Here is a 17069-nt window from a genome sequence, read left to right on the forward strand (position 1 = left end):
GGCAATACATAAAGCTAAAGGTGAACATTCGAACCAGTGAGGCATGGGTGGGTTAAAGATGCGTAACTTGAAAGTACTGTTACAGTGAGAGAGGTGGTGTATGGAAAAGAGAGATCACTCTAACTTTGACCATCCAGTAAAAACCGTCTATCTCTTTCTGCTACATCCAGCGAGCCACCAATATATATTTTCAGATCTCCTTAATTTATATTGGTCAATCACACCAGCCTTCCAAAAGTTGATGTAGCTCGCCAGTCCGTCACAGGACAAAACAGAGAAAACAGGACAAACAACCATGCACACAAACACTCCTACGTAAGTGCAATTTAGAGAGACCAATTCACCTTTCACTCATGTTTCTGGACTGTGGGAGGAAGCCGGAGTACCTGGACAGAACCCAGGCAAGCACGGGGAGAACATGCAAACTCCTGAGACTGGGATTTAAACCCAGGATTTAAACGCAAAACCACAGTGCTAGTATGCCACTGTGCAGCCCTGCCATATTCTATCAAAGCTTTAATGCATTTTCTAGCTGAGTTTCTAAACCGCTTGAGATATTGAGTGTCTACAGTTGATCCTCTCTGTTGCTGATTCTGTGTGATTTATTTCTCATGGGTCCATTTTGGATAGGTTTGTGCCACTTTATGGTCATTTAGAGGCACTTTGCATCTATAAGACAGACATTTATACTCCAGAGCTTCTTCAAGATAAGTCATTCAGTGATCTGTGTCTGTATGCATGGCAGCTGAGAGCTTTTACAAATCAATATCAGCAATAAAAACAAACTGTCTATAAACTGAGAGACAAATTCAATATTCTTCAATTTTTTTTTTATAGCAGCCCAAATAAGCTCAAACTGTTTGTCTTAGGAAAACTGTGTCATTCCGAATCTCCACTTAGCAGCTGACCCAACCAGTTAGTAAGCACAGCAGCAAGAATAAGCTGTTATTAGTCTGTCTTCTGATGGACTGATGGAATTTGTCACAAATGGAAGAAATGCTGACACCAGTTGGTGAAATCGAGTACTGCAGTGTCAACAAACGCTTCACTTGGGTTTGGATTCAGACTTCCAGAAAGTGGACCATTCTGAGCTAAAGCTTTTCCTGGGTTTCTGCATTAACACAGACTTACTGGTGTTTACTCCAGCATCTCTGTTGTTAGTGATTAACAAATCAAAATATTCACATCTTGACTATTAAATTCTGCCTCAATAATGGAGAGATTAGTTTTGTTTTGTCAAAGTCTATAGCTAGAGGTAGGGCTGTAACCCATAATCACCAAAATTAACAGAAATAACTCACACCACATATGTGCGTTTGGGAATTACTGAATGAAATAGTCACTTTTTGATGCCATTCTTGAGAAAATTCTAATCAAAAGTATTTATTATCTTCTAGTTAATCAGTGAATAAGAAGAATCACTTCACTGTCATTTAAAAACAAGCATTGACCTCATATTGTTTTAAAAATTATAGATTTAATATTTGGGTTTACTTTTGTTTCCTAGTTACAAACATAATTCAAAGGATAAAATTACTACATAAAATTTATAGTCAGCAAAAATAAAAACATTGCGGAAACCTCAAGCTTTGGTGAGACCAAACTAATTCTGTTGTAGCATTTTAAAAACACTTTTAAAAATGAAATAAAACATAATAACATATTACAAACATTCATTGATAAGGCTTTAACTGGATTTCCTCAGCCACAGTAATACAATCTCATTATTTGATGTCACATTTTTATCATTTCAAGTAATTAAAAACAAAAACAGCAGCTACACTTTTTGTATTCTTCTGTCTTCCAGGTGCCCTGGCATCCAACAGAAAGTACAGTGGTGATGCATCTTGAAATTTTCTTCAATGAATTCTGGTGCACACCTACACAGACAACCTAATGATTTTTTTTTACTCCAATCTTATGCCATACTCTCACCCTCTGGAGAGAACTTCAGTTTATAACTCTCCTCTTTGGAGGATTTTCCCAGGATTCATCAGGTTCCTTGGGTCCAGACTGTCCTTGAGTCCCTGCATGACCTGAATGGCCAGAGGTCCCACCTCCTCACACAGCAGCGCTCTCTTTCCTAAACCCACACCGTGCTCTCCTGTACACGTGCCGTCCATGGCCAATGCTCGCCTGCAGAAGAACGAAGAGAAAATTAGATTTTTGCATGTCAATGACACAGAGAGGAAACACAGACAGAAAGTCAGACAGTCACAGGTTGCAGGCATTGGTTCAGGTTTGGTTCAGCCCTCAGAGAAATGTTACCTGGCCAGCCTCTCTGTGAACAGATGGACCTGGTGCAGCTCGTCTGGATCATTTGGATCCACAACCATCAGACAGTGGAAGTTACCGTCACCAACATGACCTGCAATAGGACCTGAAACAGAATGGGCTTGTATCCATTAAGCAGAAAACGCCCATTGGATGTTTTATGTGTGTTCATTTTATTTTACTTGGATTTGCTAAACAATCAATCTAGTTTATTTTTATAGCACATTTCAGCAACAAGGCAGTTCAAAGTACTTTACATCATAAAAACAAACTAAAAAAATACAAAGTCATAGAACACACACTCAACAATTGTGTTGCATGTACACTGCTGGTTTGTTAAGTGATAAAACTGAACTAGGTTGAATGCACTTAGAGGTTTGCTTTGCTAAAAACCTCTAAAACACCAGAAGTTCTCGTCTTTCTCTCACCTGTCAGCCGGCTCTCAAGCAGGTCCTTCTTTGTCTCCACGATAATCTGAGGAAGTTGCGACAGAGGGACACACACGTCTGTGGAGTAGGCCTTCACAAATCACACACACATATACAAGAAAGATAAGGTCACCGTATCGGAATGGCTCTAAGCAGCTGTCTGTTGAAATCTTTAAAATTTAAACCATTAGTAGAGAGAGACGCATAAATGCCCCAAAAGGCAGCAGTTTGCTTCAGATTTGGATAAATAATGTGCAAGAACATTAGCAGTCAACAAGACACCAGGGTTACTCTGCAAAAAAAGGGTTAGGGTTACCCTTCATATATTAAGTAAAAAAAGTTTAATATAGGTCTTAATTGTATGTCCTTTAACCGCTCTTCTACACAAAGGTAGATAAAAATACACTACTACAATATGTAACTAGCCTCCATCTTACTTGATGGAAAAAAAAAAACTGAGTACACTGAAAAAGCAAGGGCCATAGTATGACAATGACAATGATTTGTAACAATATGATTATACTGTTAATATTTGAGACCATCGGTTATAAATTGATCTAAGATTTGGTATAGTCAGAAATGCATCACGTCTTGATATGGTTGACTTTCGCAGGTGTAATGTTGCGTGTTTCAATGTCCTGATTAGTTTTACCTTGCAGCCCGGTCTCAGTGCCTGTGCAGCGTACCAGGCGTCATGGCGAGCTTTCCACAGACGGTTCCTTGTTTCGGCGTCTCGAGCCCACTGAAAGTCTGAGCCTTCATTACTCTGTGTAATCTCCTCTGGAGAAACAAACACGGAGACTGTAAGTGTTTTACTTTCCAGTATGACTCTTGATTCTTAAGTAATTTCCATTAGCTGGGTTCTATTCGTTTGTTGCCCAAATATCAAAAAATAATTAGTCTTAGCTTTACAATCACAACAGCCGATCTGTGTTAACACATTTGAAGGAGCAAGAGTCTTGAAGCTAACAGCAAATGTCAGAGAAATTGTTCCCGTTCACCACTCTCTCACACACCAGCCGTGCTGACTTGTTCTTCCAGGCTGCGTTCTGACCCGTGGAACTCCAGGAACAGAGTTGGGGTGACGGGGTAGGACAGAGAGCTGAACTTGTTGCACGCATCAATCATGACATCATCCAGAAACTCTGAAAGCAAAAAACACACAATGGAAATAGAGAGGGAAGAGGAATACAAATGTGACATTCTACATGTTGCTAATTTATTGAAGTTGCTTTATATTTCGTAGATGTCAACTTTTAACAAGTAGAAGATGTTTGACTTGTCCGTACCAATACGAGCAATAGGGACTCCAGTCTGCAGGATCTGCACGGTGCTGTCTACAGCGGCCTGGACAGAGGGAAAAGAGCAGACAGCCGACACCATGGCCTCTGGGACGCCGTATAGCCGTAACGTAGTCTTGGTAATGATACCCAAAGTGCCCTCTGAGCCCACAAACAGGTTTGTCAAGTTGTATCCTGCAGAAGTTTTCCTGAAAACAAAATAATGATGATGAAACTACAACAAGCAAGGCTACAGGGTGTATGTGATGGTTGACGTTGTACCTGGGACGCCTGCCTTTCCCGGCTGTATGTATGACCGTTCCATTAGACAAAACCACCTCCAGGTTCATGACGTTTTCTCTCATAGTGCCATAACGCACAGCGTTTGTTCCCGAAGCACTGGTGGCAGCCATGCCGCAGAGGGAAGCATCAGCTCCAGGATCTAAAACCAACGTCCAAGAAGACAGCTAGTTTGCCAGCGACAAGATTATTTATTACACAGGCACCTGAACTTTACCAGGTTCTGAAGAGATTTAAATCCTACGGCAAATATATCAAACAATAGACTCCACCATGTCATTAATTAGTCAAACAAATATCAAGCCATGACGAAAAAGGGTAATAAAACTAAAATGCACAACAAAAATCTAAAGCTGCTGTTTCCCATCACAATTATACTTTAATATTGCTAAGAGCTTCACAATAATCCACTAACTGCACAGAAACAACCGCACAGAAGTTAGCATTTAATCTGTAAACTGTGATTCATGGAGTATAAACTGGAGACTGTGTGACTGACCCACAGGGAACCATAGGCCTGTGTCCCGTAGGTAGGCGTTAAGAGCTTTCCGGGTCACACCAGGCTCAACGGTCACATCAAAGTCCTCTGGGTGAAGGTCTAAGATCTGATCCATGTTCCTCAAACTGAAGCAAACACCACCCTGAAAAAAGAATCACAGAGACGCATAAAATAAATATTTTTCAGATTGTTTTTTTTTTCACCTAAGAACGCATATGTTGGATTTTGTGTTTTCGAAACAAACAGTTTTGCATTTAAAGATTAAAACCAAAGCCCAATTGGACATGCTCCTGGAAACACAAACTTTTTTTTTTTTTGTCAGAGATGCATTCATGGAACAAATATTGACACACGCTCTCACCTTCACCGCACCAACCCCTCCCTCCAAGCCCGTCCCAGTGCCAAATGGGATGATGGGAAGGTTGTGGTCATGACAGACTTTTGCTAGAGCACTGACCTCCTCCACACAGCGCGGGAACACAACCACATCTGGGGGCCGACATCTGCACAGAAGCAATGCATGATTCAGGTCACCCTCCACCGTTCACAGAAAAGAACACACGAGTTTTATTTATGTTTCTACAGCAGTGCTCGTAGTAAACAGAGAACTTCTGACCTGTGCACAGACTCGTCTTTGCCATGTTGTTCTCTGATGGCTTCACCCAGAGAGACGTTGTCCTTTCCACATATAGTTCTAAATGCAGAGAGAACCTTGTCTACAGCAGCTTTCTGAACAAATGACACAATAGTTTTCACTCAACAGGTCCATATCAGTTTTTTAAACATTTTCTTTAACTGGTCAGTGTTGTGTCTGACATTTAACTATATATTTCACTTTGCTACCAATGAAGATTATTTACGGACATTAGCGAAGCTGGGGATAAACTACTCTTGTGTCACCGAACCATCAATGATTTGATGCAATGCCAACGTCACGTGCTTAATATTTAACCCGATTACAATGGCGGACCGGGTGTGATAGTTTGCAGGGGAAAAGTGTTAGGTTACGACAAAAACAAATAAGCTGTCTACTATTCCAGAATAACAGATTCTAAAAATAAAAGCAAAAAATAATAAAGAAACAATGCGCAAATGGAGCGAATGTATTATGGTGTTTTTCTACACTTATACACTAAAAACAAATGCATACTACGTTAAATAATTATCATTTCACATTTGAATGCATAATATTGCCCCGACTTTGAGTAGTAACCTTTAATTCCCCCTGGTTTCACTTTGCAAACGACCTTCTGAGACAAGGCTAAAGAAATAAATAAATAAAAAAAAAAGATACAACTCACCCTGGTGGTGTTTTCTAATGTTATGTTGCGATACTGAATGAGACTCCACCGGAGGGAAAGCAGCCTGCGGCTCGGTGTCAAATTAAGCCACATTGTTTACCTGTGAACACGGTTCCTGACTCGTTAAGTTCATAATAATAAACATCACACAGAAGAGCTTCCGTTATTTTTGTTTTTTCAAAATAAAATAAACACAAATCAGACCTTGAGCGCCGTCTTGACTGCTGTTTATATTTTATATTTTTAAATAATACTGCACAATTAAAGCAAAAACATGTTTAGATTCATAATCCATGTTCTTATAGTGTGTTTTCCATGTGCAAATATATGTACAGTAATTGTTACGGAAGCCTAGAGCGGACGTTTTAAGCATATACTTTTTCCCGGTCGTTTTCCTGAGGTAAAGAGTTAATCTCGAGAAAACCATCGTGGAAAAAGTGTTTGCAGAAAACGTTGGTTTTTTTTTTTTTAAAAAAAAAAAGAAAAATAAAATAAAATTCAGTTGCACGTTTTTTTTTAATGAGAGTAAATTCGTAGTGAATAGAATGGACCCTTTGTTTTTTTATTTCTTTATGTTTTATTTTATTTTTTATATTTCATTTTTGCTAATGAAAAAACTAATAAGCGCAAAGTATTTGCTTTTATTTCGAAGATTCCCTTTATGTTCTTGTCGTCACCAAAAGAGAAACTTAGTTTTTTTTGTCGGTAGATGGCGCTGATGATTGACGCAAAAGTGGGATCAAAGTTTAGGCTTACCACAAGACTGCACAGGTAGTGCTTACACATTTTCATGTCATTGTAAAGTTTACAGAATATTTGATAAATATTCGCTGTCTTTGGCTGAAGACATCTGTTATGACGTCGTGACGTGCTGTTTTCACTGTCATCGGTATTATCAGACGCACCGCTGTTTCCTGTAGAAAATGCCTCGAAATCTCAAACTTTTGTAAGAAACATCATGAAGCGCAAAAATTATATCATAATTATTGACTTAAAGTTTGAAACCCGTAAAAACCCAAAGTATTATGACAGGTTAAACATTAGTTTTGGTGTCACTACACCTGAGACTTTCCTATTTCTCCTCTGGAATGGAAGGGCAATGTATCCTGTCGACCTGCCAGCTGTGGACGACACCGAGCTGACATCCGCATCTGAAAATTACCTAGCTTCACTGAACGCAACACATTCCTGCAATGAGTGGTTTCGGTCATTACTGACGTCAAAAGAGGTTGGATAACGCTTTCTTATTCTTGCCATTAACTGCATTTTTTTTTACATTTATATAAATGTAACTGTTTTGATTCCATGTACAGATTTATTATATATTAATTACCTACTTTTATAACGTTGAGACTTGTTACTGTCAAATATTTGAAGGTAAGTGAGTGAGAAAAGAAAAAAAAAAACACACCAAAGAAACAATAATGAAAAATGATCAGCAATAAAAAATATATGACATTTTGAATAATTGTTATTATTAATTTTTACATTCAAATGGTTTTAAATCTAAAAGCAACAAGACTGACAATGACATTTTTTTCCTTTTCAAACCACAGCATAATAACAATAATGTTATTATTAATGATATTAAACTAAGTTTTTTAAAAAATCATTGTTAGACTGAAATACTTGTAGACTGCTACATCTGACTGATTGACAGAAATCATGACAGCAACAAGAAAACAGTCGGTTGAAACAATTGAAACTGTTACAAAAACCCCTTCGAGAAGTTCGCTCAGACTGTGACAAAAGGTTAAAAGGTCTAAAATGTATATGAAGGACAAACAAAATGTCCAGGATTATAAAAGTGAAACATGGTAAAACCCTGGACCAGCTAGAAAGCCAGAGTAAACTACTATTGTGAACTCTACAATTCCAGCTGAAGGAAATGGGATTTAACACGTTGAAAAACCAAAGTAACAGAAACTAGAGGAGCTCCAGATGGGAGCCTTTATCCCTAATGCACAGGTGGATCTCGTTTCCAACAGTACAAAAAGGGATTGTTTATAATGAAGTCATTTTTGGGGAGAAAAAAATATTCTGTCCACCATGCACAGAGCCTTCCAACTTCTCTGCAGTAAAGCCAAACCAGTTCCATGAAATAACTTGAAAACAGTCTGGATCTCAAATCAAGGGGAAGTTTCAAACGTTGCATGACCGAGCTCCGTCCTGCAAAGCTGATCTGTCAGCTGCTGCGCAGGAATGCTGGATCCATGCCTCAAGGAATCCAAACTGTCAGAATAGCCAGAGGAGCTGAATATAAATATATAAAGACAAATAATAGGGCTTCATCTCTTCTGCTGCTGTTACAAAATGCAACACCACTTACACATTGTTTTTAAACTGTTGTCGTTTTTTTCGTGTAGATGCTGTAACACCAGCCAACATCAGACAGCTCCAGCTGTTTGAGGACGAACATCCTGCCTGCACTGTGCTGGCGCTTCATCCTCCGCATGATCAAACACAGGGTTTGGAACCAAACACGGTGTTTCACCAAAAACGCCATGTCAGACGCAGACTCAACTCCTACCTCTCTGTTTTCACCTTCTAGTCTTAGCTTTATACTTGCACAAGAAGTGGTGGCCATTGGACGACGTGCTGCAGACCTCCAGTGAGTCCAGAAGTGGCTTGCAGCCAGTAAGTGAAACAATTTTAGAATCTGGTGAGACAATATCTCTTCTGGATCTGAGAGAATATCACATGTAGGACTTCCTGCACATTTGTCACTTGCAATATAGATTGAGGTCCAGTGAGTGAAGCATCTCTGTATTATCTGCACCTGCGCACGTCGTCCGCAGGTGCAGTCCATCATGGAGAGGTTGATCGTGTTCCTGCTCAGTCAGGTGGTGGAGAAGCCTCGGCCACATGGAGAGGTGTCCTTCTCCCTGCATCCACCCACAGAAACCTGCAAAGTGCTGTGGAAGGACGGACAGGCGGTCGGCTTCTACACCATCAAACACAAAGGTGGGGAAGATCAGTCAGTTTCCATTAAAGTTTAAAATGTTCAAATAGAAGACATGTAAGTTTTAAAGATACAGTGCTCTGCCGCAGCTGGACGGAAAGCGATTCGTGATTTTCAGTAGTTTCTTCAGGCGGAAATCTGATATGTTTGTCCTGCATTTGTATGATTTCTCTCATGTCTCTCTGATTCAACACTTTGAATCCACTTCTGCTGTAAATAAAACTGTAAGATTTTGAAAGTATGCCTCTACCAGCTTGGCACTTAACGGCGACTACAACTTCCGACTATTCTTTTTTGCAGAATAGCTCAAGCTTAGCCAGACTGGATGCAGAGCAAACGTGGAAATCGATTTTCAAATGTTGTCAGATTTCATTCTGGACCTTCACCGAACCACTTCCAAATGAATAAGCTCGATCTAAACCTTAATACTGTTGTTTTCCTGGAAAACGCCTACAAACTTGAAATGCTCCTCTGAAGTGAAACATCCTTTGGTCAAGCAAAAAGACAATGAAAAGTCTTTCCTGTGCTGTTTCAGGCAGTCTTTGTGACAGCTGGAGCAGCCGCTGCTACCTGCTGCCTGTCCTGGACACTGTGCTGGTGAGGAGACGATGCAGGAGGAGAGGCTTCGGCCTTCAGATCCTGCACGACTTCTGCTCCTCCTTCTCCTCAGAGGAGTTCCTCGGAGTCAGCTTTCCCTTGTCGTCCGGCATGGTGGCAGGTCAGTATGTTTATTTCAAATTTAAACCCCTTCCTTGCATTTTTTTTTTTTTTTGTGTTGGGGAAGAATGTTTTGTGTTTTGCTGGCATATTAGGCAGACAAAATGAATATTTCATAAGACCTGTAACCATTGCAATGGCAACTTTCAGTTTTACTTGGAAATGTTCTGACATGCTATTGTCAATGGGGGAAACTCTATACTTGATATCTGGCTCTATTTGCATGCTTTTCATGTCAAACTTTTTTTTTTTCCTTTTACTTCACCATGTTGATTATCCATGAATGAGGAACAGCTGGTGACTTAAGTTACCACTTTGGAGTCAGGGGGTTGGCAAAAAGGCAAAAATTAATCACTTGTTAATAAAGTGATTAATTTTTTTGTCCCTTCATGCGTCACTTTTTGATGTCTGTCATTTACTGTGTGCGGTGACATTTGGGCTTGGATGTAACATAAAGCTTCCCATATGGGCACCCTTATTCGGAGTGGTGGTCAAGCTGCGGCTGCCTTTTTTATGCTTTGCGTCTTAATGGCTAACAGCTCGCAGCACAAAGACAGGAGCTTTAATGGCCTGTCTCTGACCAGGTGGAGAGCTGAGTCAATTTAATGTTTTCACCTCCAGTTGTTTCCTGCCAGGTGAAACGTCCTGAGGGGACAGTTGTTTGTTAAAGACTTATTAGTTCTGACTGTTATTCCTTTCAACTCTTGCCACAGGGGGAGATTCAATGCGCCTCCTGTTTAACACCTCCATAGAGCAAAACATGGTAAATTTAATGACCTGGAATCCCACCTCCTGCTTGGTTCGTCTTTTTATCTGCAGATAAAACAGACTCAGTCATGCATGCTTCTAAAATTGCCCACATCTGTTTAATGGATCCTAGGGTAATCCAGCATGCATTTGTAGCAGTTTCCAGAAACCCCTGCCTTATTAATGTAATTAAACCTGCATGTGTGGACAGTTCTGCAGAGTGATGAGGTCAGAAGGCAGCAAACCCCTAGAATAGATGGTCTGGTTATCCAAGTGGAAAACCTGACCCACTGAGGGAGGAGTGTATAAAAAACACTTTAAAGAAAAAAGTAAAACAACAAATTATGAAACTAAATGTTTTTAGGGCCTTGTGCAGAATGTTAAAGTTTATTTAATTAGTTTTTTTTTTTCTTTTAACGCCGTGTTTAGTGATCAGGAAGTTCCTGCAGCAGCACGAGGAACATCGGGCGCGTCTGTATGAGGTGGAGGCTCCAGGAGGGTGGAGTCAGAGAAGAAACATCTGGCTCAACATCCAACTCGGTCGCTACGCTTCTGAGCAGGTGAATTGCCCCTTTTCTCTCAGACCATTGTGAAAGAATGCACGTTGTTTCTTATCATGTACTTACAAGGAAAAAAAACTGTTAAAAAAATTAAGTACACAATTACTAAAGTAGGAAAATCAGTGTTCTACAAGTACAACCTGCCCCAAACTTATTGACACCCCTGGTAAAACCTGTGCAATAAGACCTAAAATAAATAGTTTTATTTCAGAACCAAAATTACACTGGACATTTTTTAAAGAGTCAAACATCAAGTTTTTCAGGGAGTTTGTCTTTTAATGACACTCTGGTGGCCCCTCTGGGTTCTTCAACAGAGCAGTGAACCAAAGCAGATGTCTGCATCAACACGGACATGGTTTAGTTGCTAGAAACCTTATTAGATTGACCATCTCAGTCCCCAGACATAAACCTTATAGAAACCTGTGGTGGGTTGATTTGCAGAAAGGAGACTCCAATCTAGGGGTTCTGCAAAAAAAAATATATATATAAATAAATAAATAAATAAAATAAAATAACTCAAAGATTTATTTCTCTCTAACCTCGTCAAATATAATATGATCAAATTAAAATGGGATTCTACACAGTATAACTCATAACGAAGCCATGGCCTTTAGCACCAGAGATTGCACAAATGTACTCAAGTTAGGTTTTGCTAAACTCTACATTGAGATTATAGTAGGAGCACATATATAGGTTATCTTGGCTTCTTAAAGGTTCTTCCAGGATCAAATGAACAAGAACTGAGATCACTGGGAATATTATGAGTAACGGTCAGAGTCAGATGGAGTTTATCATCATGGAATCCACTGATGAGTATAGAAAACCCCTCTGTTTCCAAACGTATACATTGCATGAGCTGATTGTGAACAATGATGGGAGTGGTTTGTAATAACAAGAAATGGAATTAAAAAATATTGTATGTTTTTAAAGCTGTTTCTGTCCGCCCACAGACTGGTTCAGCTGTCCTGACCCCCGTCAACCCCTGTAACTCGAACGCTCCCCCGATAACGGCCTCTGCTCGGCTCTGTGATGTGAACCAGGAAGATAACTCCCTGAGCAGCAAGCTCTCAGGGACAGGATGTTGCTCTTCAGTCTGCACTGATATTCTGGATTTTAAAGCTCCCTGCAGGCCCCGAAAGTTTGAAATGGAAGGAAGCTTCATCAAGGAAGCCTAGAATAGAAAGACCAGAGGAGATGCAAAACAGGTCCAAAAGAGCCAGAAGAACATCCATCAATGAGTAAAAACACAAACCTAGCTCATTGCACAACATCACGCTCTAGCAGGAGCTGTTCTTTTCCTTGTGTGCGAGGGGTGCATGAAAGGGCTTTCAAATATCAAAATGAGAAAAAGCTGCATGCTCTATGCAGATTTTGTGTTTCAGAATTTATTTCTTACTCAAGACAGGCAAAACATTTTAGCTTTTTGGAGTTCACCTGTTCCATTTTTCTGGTCATTCTGTGGTAATTTTACCCCCTATATCTTACTTTATGCTTCTTGTATTTCTGAATATTTAATTATTTTCACCTTAAAAGTCCTGTTTTGATGGAGGCAACTCAACTATCATCAGATAGAAGATAGATAGATAGATAGATAGATAGATAGATAGATAGATAGATAGATAGATAGATAGATAGATAGATAGATCTGTCTGTTATTTTGTTCTTTGTAATTTATGTTAAATAAAAACTACAGATCTATATAACATTTCCTATGTTCCCATATTTATATAACATTAAGAGTACCTGGGATCCATCAATGTCCGTTTCTCTAATAACTTTTCATTATAAATAGTGACGAGGTATAAAACTTGCCCTGTAAAATATCACATACAAGACTGCATGATGTAATGACGCATTTAAAATCCACTTAAATAAAACATGTTATTCAGTCATGCTCCGTTGTACCTTTCTTGTTTCGATCTTTGGTTTGCACTTATCTGGCGGCACTGCAGGCGTAAAAAACGAGCGCACCTCGCTCTAGCACAGCTACATGTAGGAACAGGAAGTTTGGAAACAGGAAAAAAGTCCCTGAGAGGGAAGAAAAACTTGAGATTACGTTTAAAAAAAATGAGCAGAATCTATCACAACACGTCTTTACAGAACAAACCGGTGCACAATGAGAGTTTTGACCGTGTGTGGTGTCCTTCTTCGTATGAAAGGTAGGAGCTCCAAACTAATAAATCCATCAAAGTGCAGTTTCACCAAATCCCAATAGTAAAATCACAGTTTTTCTATTGCTCTTAACATTAAGAGCAGAACGCTTTTATGTATATCCTAAAAATCTTTAACTCCAAAAAATAAACAATTCGGCTGTAATCTGCAAAGTGCTAAAGGAGATAATGTTGAGATACCTATACAACAATACAAAAACATCAACACATTTATATCCGCATCAATATGCTAGAACCTTTAATGCAGTACTTTACAAACCAAACATATTTTAAAATTGAAATGTAATAACTGATCAGTTTGACAATAATTGTACTCATTCAATTCAAACTTGATATTTTGCTGTCTCTCAGTGGTCCTGGGATTCTTCTGGAGGGGAAACTGATGGATGTTTCCAGACATTCAATCAGTGATGTCAACGGACAAAAGGTGTACCAGACTTATTTATATAATTTTACTATATTTTCTCTTATTTCAGCTAATTAATTTTGGCTACATGTGGTTCAAATTTATTTATATTCATAAAATTATTAAAAATTCAATTATTTTGTTGTTTTAATTTAGCGTGGTGTAATGTGTTTTGATTTGATTTTATTCTTTGTTATTTTAGTTTTATTTTAGGTTGGCATGTTTTAAATTTATTTTTAGATTGTAATCTATGTCTTTTTTGTTATTTGATGCATTTATGTTTATTTCTGTTAATTTTTTTATTTGACGCTTTTACTTTTTATTTTGTTTTTGTGTTTTTTACTTTTGCATATTAGATTACATTTGACTACCTTACTATTATTTTTTTCAGTATGATTTTTCTTTAATTCTTTATTTCGATTCCTGTTTTGTTGGATTATTTTTCGTTTAATTTAATTAACACAGCAGGTGTTCTTGAAGTGCAGCATTTGTTTTGTTAAAGAAGATATATATGTGAATAAAACCAGCAAATATGAAACCAAAGCTAATTGCTAAAAAAAATATGACATAACTAAAGGTTTGAGTTGTTGTCATATTTGTAAAAACAGCTTTATAAGGGAATTTATCCAAGCTTTGCAAAGCTGAGTTGGCTCTACTGTAAGGGTGCATTTGATTGATATAAAGATATAAAAAACATATATATATTCAGAAGGTACCAGAGCCAAACCAAACCAAAATTAAAAGCAAAGACTGATGAAAATTAAACTACTCTTCGTTTTCTCTCCTGATATCTTCTAAAAAAATAAAAATAAAAAAAAATGTCAGGTACGTTTCTACGTGCTGTACATCAAACCCGGACGCATCCACCAGAGGAAATTCGAAGCCAGTGGGAAGGAGGTGGAGCCGAACTTCAGCGACACCAGAAAGGTCAACACAGGCTTCCTTATGTCCTCCTACAGTGAGTGACGACCACAGTTTTTGTGTATCTTCAGTCCTCACCATTATCTTGGTGCGAACTGCATATCAGATTAGAAAAAAACAAACTTTCACACTGTGGGAAAAATTGTTTTATTTTCCGTCACCTTTTTAAATTAAATTGATTTAAACATGCTTCTTTTTTTTTGTCTGTGCAGAGGTGGAAGCCAAAGGAGAGTCCGACCGCCTGACTGAAGATCAGCTGTCGCAGATGATCAACAAAACCGAGCTGGTTAAAATCACGGACAAGCTCCGACCTGCTGGGAGCTGGGCCTTTTGGTACCCAGAGTCGGAGATGGACAAAACAGAGCTGGAAACGGGACAGGAAGTCCGACTGAAGACCAGAGGAAACAGTCCTTTCATCTGTCAGTGTGCTTTAATTATTTAGTTGGCTCCCATAATAAAAAAAAAAAAGCTTATTTAGCTGTGCAGTAAATTTACCACATTACAAGCCTAAAAACCAAAGACGTAATGATCAAGAACTCAAATAATTGGTTCTGTTGTTTTTTGAACCTCTGCTGTGCGTCACGTGCAGCATGGACCACATTCCTGACTTTCTTATCTCACAGTCTCTTTAGCCAAAGTGGACAGCGGGACAGTGACCAAATGCAACTTTGCTGGAGATGAAAAGGCCGGCGCCTCGTGGACCGACAAGATAATGGCCAACAAAACAGACGGCAGCAGCTCTCAGGGGCCTGGAGCGGCAGGGGAGGGAGCCGAGGAGGACGAATGGGTCAGAACCACATCTAATTATTTGTTGAATTTAATTTTTGTTTGTTGTTTTAGTTTTGTTCATGTTTTTTTTATTAAATGTGACTCATTAGCTTTTCTTGTTATGATTAATCTAGCATTTAGAAAAACGTTTATTTACATTTAGTTCCAAAAGATCTGACATTTCTGTATGTAATTGTTTTTAAAATTACATTTACTTTGAACTTTTAATCACATTTTAGTGTAATAAATAATAAACTATTTGAAATAGATAAAAATAATGCTAGTATGACGTATTTCTGTGATTAATTGACCGGAAAATGGAATAGGAATTTTAATGCTTAGCAAGATAAGTACTTCACTCATGACTTGAGCCTCACTTAATGACTTCTGACTTTGGTAAATAAATGCTTAAAGAGGAAGAGACCAGCTGCCACAGTAGTAATCTATAGTGTGTATTTCTGCATGCAAATAGACAATCATATTTGCCTATTAGTTATTTTTTTAATAGGAGTTCTGCATGTGCCTGGATTTATTGCTCGTAAGCTGATCTGCATTTCTCTCCAGGACGATTGAAGACAACGTGGGTTCTGATCTGGTCTTCAGGGTTAAACGGTTTTCATCCTGCATCGACTCTGAAGATTGCAGCTGCAGTGCTTTTAAAAAAAAAATAACAATAAAAAAAAAGTATGTTTTTGTTTTATCTTTTGAATTAAATGGCCTCGTTTATACAAATTTGACTACCACACACAGCCTGAATAGCGTCATTAATCACTGTTACAAAGTTATTTTCTTTTTCTCTTTTTTTTTTTCTTTCACATCGTCCTCTGTGATGAGACGAGAGAAGAACAGATGCTCTTCGAGTTCTTGTTTTTACTCCGTTTGTCTGAGAATAAAGCTCAGGCACCTAAGACAAGATTTCTTTCCCAAATTTATTCCATATTAGGGAAAAGTTCAAAGTCTCTTTCCGAGCAGCCAGATTTTCTCAAAATCTTGAAGGTCATTCAAAACCCTTCATCACAAACAGCCTAGTTTAAATTTTCACCGTTTCTTTTTAAGTCGATTGTTCCTGAATCTGTAACGTTTGACTGCTTCTGTCCTAATTTTCCTTAAAGTATTTGAACTGCAACTGCATACTATGACAAAAAAAATAAAATAAAATAGGTTAGTTGATAAGTTGAGAAACAACAAATCTGTTTACAGCCTAAACCAACTATCTGCAACCCCCCCACCCTGAAAGTTACACTTGATTTTCAGTTTTTGTGAACAGTTCAGTCATTCCATTAGCCGATGCTGGATTGTGACATGTTGAAAGTTTGGGATTTTGCTGTTTAACCCAACTATCTGCTTTAAACCTCTCCTTAACTTTCTCCCTCCCTTTACTAATTCACTTTTGAAGCCATTTTCTTGCACCGTTTTTTATTTAGAGGCATTGGAGTAAAACACAAACATTCAAAACACTTTATATGTGAAAAAAATGCAGCATGCACCACATTTCCTTACACTTTATTGCTTTGTTTTCATCTCTTCAGCATAATACCAATAAAGTATGATTGTTAGCTTGTTGAAGCGTAAATCCTGTTTCCAGTCTTTTAAAGTTGGTCAACCACAGGAATATGTCTTTGTGAAGGTGCTGCTAACAAAGTGCCAAAATAGCCGGTTTGAAGTCCTATACTAAGTTGTTTTTCACTTGTGGACACAACACAGGGCCATTTCTGGAGCTTAGGAATCTTTTTTT

General features: G+C 38.5%; 3 protein-coding genes across 4 annotated transcripts; 2 read left to right on the forward strand and 1 right to left on the reverse strand.

The window, feature by feature from the left end:
• Nucleotides 1-1457: 1457 nt before the first annotated feature.
• ldhd (lactate dehydrogenase D) lies at nt 1458-7301 on the reverse strand. 2 transcript variants are annotated; one of them, XM_016674570.1, is made up of 12 exons: nt 7144-7301; nt 6083-6182; nt 5398-5510; nt 5143-5284; nt 4782-4923; nt 4265-4424; nt 3992-4191; nt 3719-3847; nt 3355-3482; nt 2703-2793; nt 2269-2380; nt 1458-2136 (listed from the first exon to the last, which is right to left on the reverse strand). In XM_016674570.1, exons 2-12 carry the CDS (start codon nt 6173-6175, stop codon nt 1956-1958), a joined length of 1491 nt encoding a protein of 496 aa, XP_016530056.1. In that variant the 5' UTR covers nt 6176-6182; nt 7144-7301; the 3' UTR covers nt 1458-1955. The 2 variants fall into 2 exon arrangements, with proteins under 2 accessions (XP_016530056.1, XP_007558589.1); XM_007558527.2 differs by lacking the exon at nt 7144-7301 and having other exon boundaries at nt 6083-6250.
• fam169b (family with sequence similarity 169 member B) lies at nt 7182-12497 on the forward strand. Its single transcript, XM_016674506.1, has 7 exons — nt 7182-7310; nt 8367-8550; nt 8634-8719; nt 8881-9046; nt 9580-9762; nt 10938-11068; nt 12019-12497. The coding sequence occupies exons 1-7, from the start codon at nt 7182-7184 to the stop codon at nt 12241-12243; spliced, it is 1104 nt and encodes a 367-aa protein (XP_016529992.1). The 3' UTR covers nt 12244-12497.
• Nucleotides 12498-12696: 199 nt separating this feature from the next.
• arpin (actin related protein 2/3 complex inhibitor) lies at nt 12697-16891 on the forward strand. Its single transcript, XM_007558530.2, has 6 exons — nt 12697-13227; nt 13591-13666; nt 14471-14603; nt 14779-14985; nt 15190-15353; nt 15899-16891. The coding sequence occupies exons 1-6, from the start codon at nt 12947-12949 to the stop codon at nt 15905-15907; spliced, it is 870 nt and encodes a 289-aa protein (XP_007558592.1). The 5' UTR covers nt 12697-12946; the 3' UTR covers nt 15908-16891.
• The last annotated feature ends 178 nt before the right edge of the window (nt 16892-17069 follow it).

The sequence above is a fragment of the Poecilia formosa genome, unplaced genomic scaffold, assembly GCF_000485575.1.
Source record: "Poecilia formosa unplaced genomic scaffold, Poecilia_formosa-5.1.2 Scaffold97, whole genome shotgun sequence".
Taxonomy (NCBI): domain Eukaryota; kingdom Metazoa; phylum Chordata; class Actinopteri; order Cyprinodontiformes; family Poeciliidae; genus Poecilia; species Poecilia formosa.

Bases quoted from the DNA above. Each gene is read 5' to 3' on its own strand.
- ldhd (XM_016674570.1), bottom strand. From the start codon at position 6,175: ATGTGGCTTAATTTGACACCGAGCCGCAGGCTGCTTTCCCTCCGGTGG. The intron at 4,425-4,781 runs GTCAGTCACACA...CGTTGGTTTTAG, and splicing joins AGGCCTATGGTTCCCTGTGG to ATCCTGGAGCTGATGCTTCC. The intron at 3,483-3,718 runs GTGTGTGAGAGA...TTGTTTCTCCAG, and splicing joins AGAACAAGTCAGCACGGCTG to AGGAGATTACACAGAGTAAT.
- fam169b (XM_016674506.1), top strand. From the start codon at position 7,182: ATGTATCCTGTCGACCTGCCAGCTGTGGACGACACCGAGCTGACATCC. The intron at 7,311-8,366 runs GTTGGATAACGC...GACAAATAATAG, and splicing joins CATTACTGACGTCAAAAGAG to GGCTTCATCTCTTCTGCTGC. The intron at 9,047-9,579 runs GTGGGGAAGATC...GTGCTGTTTCAG, and splicing joins CTACACCATCAAACACAAAG to GCAGTCTTTGTGACAGCTGG.
- arpin (XM_007558530.2), top strand. From the start codon at position 12,947: ATGTTATTCAGTCATGCTCCGTTGTACCTTTCTTGTTTCGATCTTTGG. The intron at 14,604-14,778 runs GTGAGTGACGAC...TTGTCTGTGCAG, and splicing joins CTTCCTTATGTCCTCCTACA to AGGTGGAAGCCAAAGGAGAG. The intron at 14,986-15,189 runs GTCAGTGTGCTT...CTTATCTCACAG, and splicing joins AGGAAACAGTCCTTTCATCT to TCTCTTTAGCCAAAGTGGAC.